The sequence below is a fragment of the Atractosteus spatula genome, chromosome 18, assembly GCF_055471065.1.
Source record: "Atractosteus spatula isolate fAtrSpa1 chromosome 18, fAtrSpa1.hap1, whole genome shotgun sequence".
Classification (NCBI taxonomy): domain Eukaryota; kingdom Metazoa; phylum Chordata; class Actinopteri; order Semionotiformes; family Lepisosteidae; genus Atractosteus; species Atractosteus spatula.
The window spans coordinates 4,307,371-4,312,830 of NC_142723.1; the positions used below are offsets into that span (position 1 = coordinate 4,307,371).

The 5,460-nt window shown below is 46.6% G+C and overlaps 1 protein-coding gene across 1 annotated transcript; it reads right to left on the minus strand.

Moving 5' to 3' along the window:
* Window positions 1–1,984: 1,984 nt before the first annotated feature.
* Window positions 1,985–2,668, minus strand: percc1 (proline and glutamate rich with coiled coil 1). Its single transcript, XM_088936643.1, has one exon. The coding sequence runs from the start codon at window positions 2,666–2,668 to the stop codon at window positions 1,985–1,987; it is 684 nt and encodes a 227-aa protein (XP_088792769.1).
* Window positions 2,669–5,460: the final 2,792 nt, after the last annotated feature.

Genomic DNA, 5,460 nt, shown 5'->3' on the forward strand with positions numbered 1-5,460 from the left:
CTCAAGTTTAGGGTTTAGTAGGGGCGTCTGAGTGTCTGTCACGGGTCTCGTATGGGAGCCTCAACATTCCCACTGTACAGGCAGGGAAAACATGGTCTGGGTTCGGTTCACTGCTGAGGAACCTGCTAAGCCGAGATCCTTTTCCTGCATGACCTTGCCAAACAAGAACATGATCAGAGAAGCCCCACCCCACCATCCCCAAATGATGGTGATTTGATGTTTGATTTGATCTGATTGTTTCGTGCAAAGTGATGTAGACAGGCATGCGAGACCGCTATGGTATCAACTGCTATGGTAGGGTCACTGACAGCAGGACCTCAGTTTGATATCACACCTCAAGGATGGGGTACAGGGTGGCTCAGCAAGCTGGAGGACTTGGGGCTCGACCCCAGGGCCCTCCAGATAGTGAATCCTAAGCTTTAACCACTGGATCACGTTCTCCTCTTGCACTATGGAAGTTTGAGAAAAGTGCACTGATTAGGAGATTGGAATAGTGGAAGAATGGCACTCCCCCATTAGCGCTTAGTACACAATTTCAGTGTGTACACTGTGTTTTCTGTATTTGCCTTAAATTGCAGCAGAACTCACTTAAAAGGCATTTAACTGTGATCCTAAAGCTATAAAAATGATGTCAGCCTCCCTTTCTGCACTTCTCTCCAGGACAGTGATTTCCGCCCATGGAGACTTGAAATGGAAAACAGTATTGTAAACCCTCTGCTGAGTAAACCGGCTCTGTTTGTGTATCTAATCACAAATCATTGTCACCTCTATCCCGCTCTGTCTGTGTGGCTGGAAGGGGCTGCATCCTGCTGCACCCTGTGACCCATGTGCACTCATGCCACCTCCTCCAGCAGCTCTCTGCCCAGGGCACTGCTGTAGCATCCAGCATGGTCTTTTCCCATTCCCCCCCGGTGTGCTTCAGACAGGTGTCACGAATTACTTATCTTAACCGTACAGGTAAAACTGCACAGACGTCTGGCGCTAAACTAGAGAATGGGGCAACAGAAATACAGCTGTTCATTTTCAGGAGGTTTAGAGCCCACTCAGCCAGTTGACCTGTGTGTCTGAAGAAGGGCTTTCTAGCAGTAGTAAGCATAATCATGAATTGATATTACCCAATTTCAAACCTAAAGGGTCCCAGAGCACTAAATGCAGAGGAGGAGACCCACTTCCAACTCCTTCTGGCACCAGGGAAGAGAGGCACCCACCTCTGTGAAATGTGGCAGTCATTCTGCACCAACAGCAGTAAGAAACTGCCTCACCGGTTGAATTGTAGGGAGCCCAGACTGTACCAGCCCTTAGTGGAAACCTGGTTATAGTGTTCGCCCCTACTCTTATACCAGCAGTTCTCTGGGAATTTTATTGCCCAGTTAGGGTCTGGATTTAATGTCTGAAGAACAGCTCTTGCTACAGCACAGTGTCCCTGATCCCTACACTTGGGCATTAGTTTGGAAATGCTGGCTGGAGGGGAAGAGAGACACCTCCTGTATTTGATCCCCAAACAGGCACATAGTCTGTACATAACCATGCAATCAAGCACTATAACATCTGATGCTTTTTCCAGGAGTCTGTTCCACAGGAAGACATTTGTACAGCCAATTTTATTACGGAACACATGCAACATTTCCAGATACATCAACTTGATACATCAAGACACACACAAACATCCATTGGACAATACATGCACATCAGTCTGCTGAAGTACAGCATCAGCCTTTCACAAGAAGAGGAGTATTTTTCAATTAAAAAAGTTCATTCCTGGGATAAGAAAAATGTTCAAGCCCTCAGTGAACCCCAGAAGCTGTTAATGGTCTGTAAACATAGAGCAGAGAGTGAAGTGGTCTCCATAGCTGGTAACACGTCACTGCAAGGTATGAAATCCAGTTCTGCAGTCTTTGATTTCTAATCATGTATGGAGAAGTTCTTTAACATACAGCAACTGCGGTTTCTTGCACCAGTATTGTCTGTAGCTCCTGCTGCCTGTCTAGGAGACGCTGTAACCAGCAGCCTCTAGTGTCTGTCTGCTCAGCTCACCTGGTGACTCTCTGCCGGCAGTCTGGAGCTCATGGCTGCTCTCCGAGGTCCAGTTGGCCAGGAGATCACTGAAGTCAGGGGTGCTGGAGACGCTGAGCAGGCAGGCAGGGTGGGGGGAAGGTTCTGTCCAGAAACTGGGAGGGAGCCGGCGTTTGCACATGGGCACGATCTGTGTGTGCTTCCTGTCTCCTCTCTGCTGCCTCCCGAGCCTGACGAACCTGCGCAGGCCGTAGTCGAAGAGCTCGGCCAGGGGACCCAGGGTCTGGATGTTCTCCCGGCTGCACAGGGCCCTCAGGACCTGGCAGTCTGGCTCTCCCGGGGGCGTGAGGGGGTGGGGTGGTGAATCCTCCTCTTCCTGGTCTCCCGTCTGAGCCATCTTCACCAGGTCGGCATAATAGCGCTCCCGACCTGACTTCCCGGAAAAGGCTCCATCCCTGTCCTCGTAGATATCGCAGGCGTCTGGGTCCTCTTCTTTGCTTTTACGGCCAAAGTACCTCTGTATGTCGCAGCTGATGAGGTCGGCGAAGTGAAGCAGCTGGCAGGTCACCTCAGCATTGCTGGGGGGGGCCACTCCAACCCCCTCAAGCCAGGCCTCAGGCCCTGCAATCTGGCCGGGCAAATCTTCCTCCTCCATCTCCTCCTCTTCCTCCCCCTCCCGCTCCTCCTCCTCTTCCTCATCCTCTGTCAGCACGTCCGGGGGGTCCATGTCCCCTGGCCTGTCTAAGGGGCTGTAGAAGGAGTGTGGGTAAGACAGGGCGAGCCTGAAATCGGTCCGGTTGCGAATAACTCCAGCCGCCATTCCTGTCCTGGTTCTCTTCGTTGACTGAGAAATGCAATTACAGGAGGGGTCAGACTGTGGTCTCCATGCAAACATTCAAAGCAAACAAAACTCTTCAGCTCACCATGTTCTGCAACTCTGGGTCTGCAGAGCAACAGCCTCTCCTGTTTATTGATTTCGGCAGTAAATGAACTCATTAGTTAATTGAGCTAATGAATTCCTTACTGAGTCAGCATCTCCAGCTGAGGATTGCAGACACAGTACAAAACACAAGGAGTGGGTCTCAGCGGGACTAAGGCTGTCAGGCTGTTTCCATATCACACTGAATTAATCTGAAGGGAAGCCCAGGGTTTATGAGCAGATAAAAAACAAACATTTCAGAAATCAAGACCAGCCAGAAACATCCACATTACTGAAAGAACAGATCTTTAAGTAATATGTTTAAATGTACTGTAAACCCACAGTAAGCTGAAACTGACATTGCAGTGGATCTCAAGTCAGTGTCACCGATTAGCTGTATTGGCTTCATACCGGTTACACAGATCTTTACATTGAAAATTCATCCGTTTAATCATTCTGGATCACTAATTACATTTGTGCTACACATGTCATCACACAGAGGACTCACTGTTTGCCAAGACCGAACAAATTATTCATTGCATTCTGCCGAGCTGGTGCCGAACGATATACTCTCATAAATCAGCAAATCAAAAGAAAAATAATAGTAAAACACTCTGTCTCAGCCTTCAGAGTAACAGTGAGAGATGAACTTTGCCTATGTGATTGTATCATTTCATGTTTTATTTATCTGTTTAACACCGTCATTTGAAAATAACAGTGCTAACAAATAATATTGGTTGAGTAGCATTTGACATGCATCAGTTCTAACATGATGTTACAAGTACAGAAGGATTTCAGTCATTAATTCCATCTGTCCTTTTGAAAATTTCTCTGACACGGAGTACGTTAATACAATATGTGGTCATTTTATTTGACAGTGCTAACTAAGTGTGATGTGAAATGCATTTTCTCTCAATTCATATGTCAAGAGATATTTACACAGCTACGAAGAGCTGGACCCAAGCGATCAAGTAACAATGAGGACTCCAGGCACTGCTTTACATCTGAAACGGAGCTTTTATCAGGACTGTCTGAGGACATCTTCTTCAGGTATGTGGCTTGCTTTAGAGGTAAAGCTTATGATAGAGAATGTCTTAAATGAATCTCTGCTTTATTAGATATCATTCCTTTCCTTATTACTGAAAGACAAAACACTCAAATGTTTGTCTTTGCTTTTTGGGATTTTCCTTTCTGAAGTGCTTTTGTTTTTGGAGTTTGTAACAGTAAACTGTTGCAGTTGCCTCATTTTTATATCTCGATTGTGCACGACCAAAGCGTTTTAACAGATGCATCACATCTGGCTGCTGAAAGCAATCCTTATGTGTGGTTACCATTGGGAACTTTTTTATTTTGTGCCCTGCCTGTTAGCCTGTCATCTTGCCCTGTGGATTTAACATGCCTTCACTACAACAGACCATGAGGACAGCGCTGTGTGCTGTAGCAAACATTCCTCAGAAACAGGTTTTGCACAGCCCCTAGTGACGGCATGCTCGAGCCATAGTGAAAGCTCAACAATACCTTTCAGACCTTAAATTACAACCTGCAAGATCTGGTTGTAATTTCAAAAATGAGGCTTCTGACACGAAAAACACTTCTCATTGATCTAAATTAGCACGAGAGTATTTCGTAAATTATCTCTCAATTAAATCCTCCTAAATGGAAACCATTGCCATTAAAAAATTTTCAATTGAACAAGTCAAACGATTTATTGCCCTTGAACAAGTTACAGAATGCATATCTCGTCCGCGTGCATTTAGAAATAACCTGGTGTACAGTTTGCCAGGAAAAGTGGTTTTTCCAGGCAGTGCCCTCTCATGCCACCACAACAGGCTGCAGAGGTGTCAGGTGTAAAGAATCTGGATGTGGCTACAACCCCTTCTGCAGTTCTCTGAGCAGGTTTTCCCAAATCCAAGCTGCACCCCAATATCCTTACCTCCGTTCTGCAGCAGTCCTGAGCTTGTAGATCCCCAGCGCTAGGCTGCTTGGATTCTCAGCCAGGCCTGTATTTATAGCAGAATGTGAGGCTGCCTCTCCAACAAATATTTGAAGGCAGTATTGTCGTAGTAGACTGGGCAAATAGAGCATTGGTTTGTTTTAGCACCCAGCAACCTGGGAGCACTGAAGAGAGAGACTGAGGGGGGAGGAAGGCCAGGGAGCTGTAATGGGCTTCCTGCTAGGGGACTCTGGAGTGTTGTTCCTCTGGTTCCGTCTATTAAACTCGTGGCCACAGGTGCCAGCTGGCCGTGCAGTATGGGACTCGCTATCACTGTCCCTCTGATCTGGGTTTCATATCGAGGATGAGGCCAAATGGGCGGAAAATTAAATTACACGCTATTTTGACTCCTAGAGTAGGTTCCTTTTTAAAAGAACATCAAGCTTATCACAGAACCACTGCTTGGAAGAGGCCTCTTAGCAATGAACAGGAACAGGAACTCCCTCCTCACATCATTAGATCTTTCCAGCATTTATTGACTAAATGAACATCATAAAAAGGCCCATTTGTAGACAAATAAGAGAAAAGTAGCTCG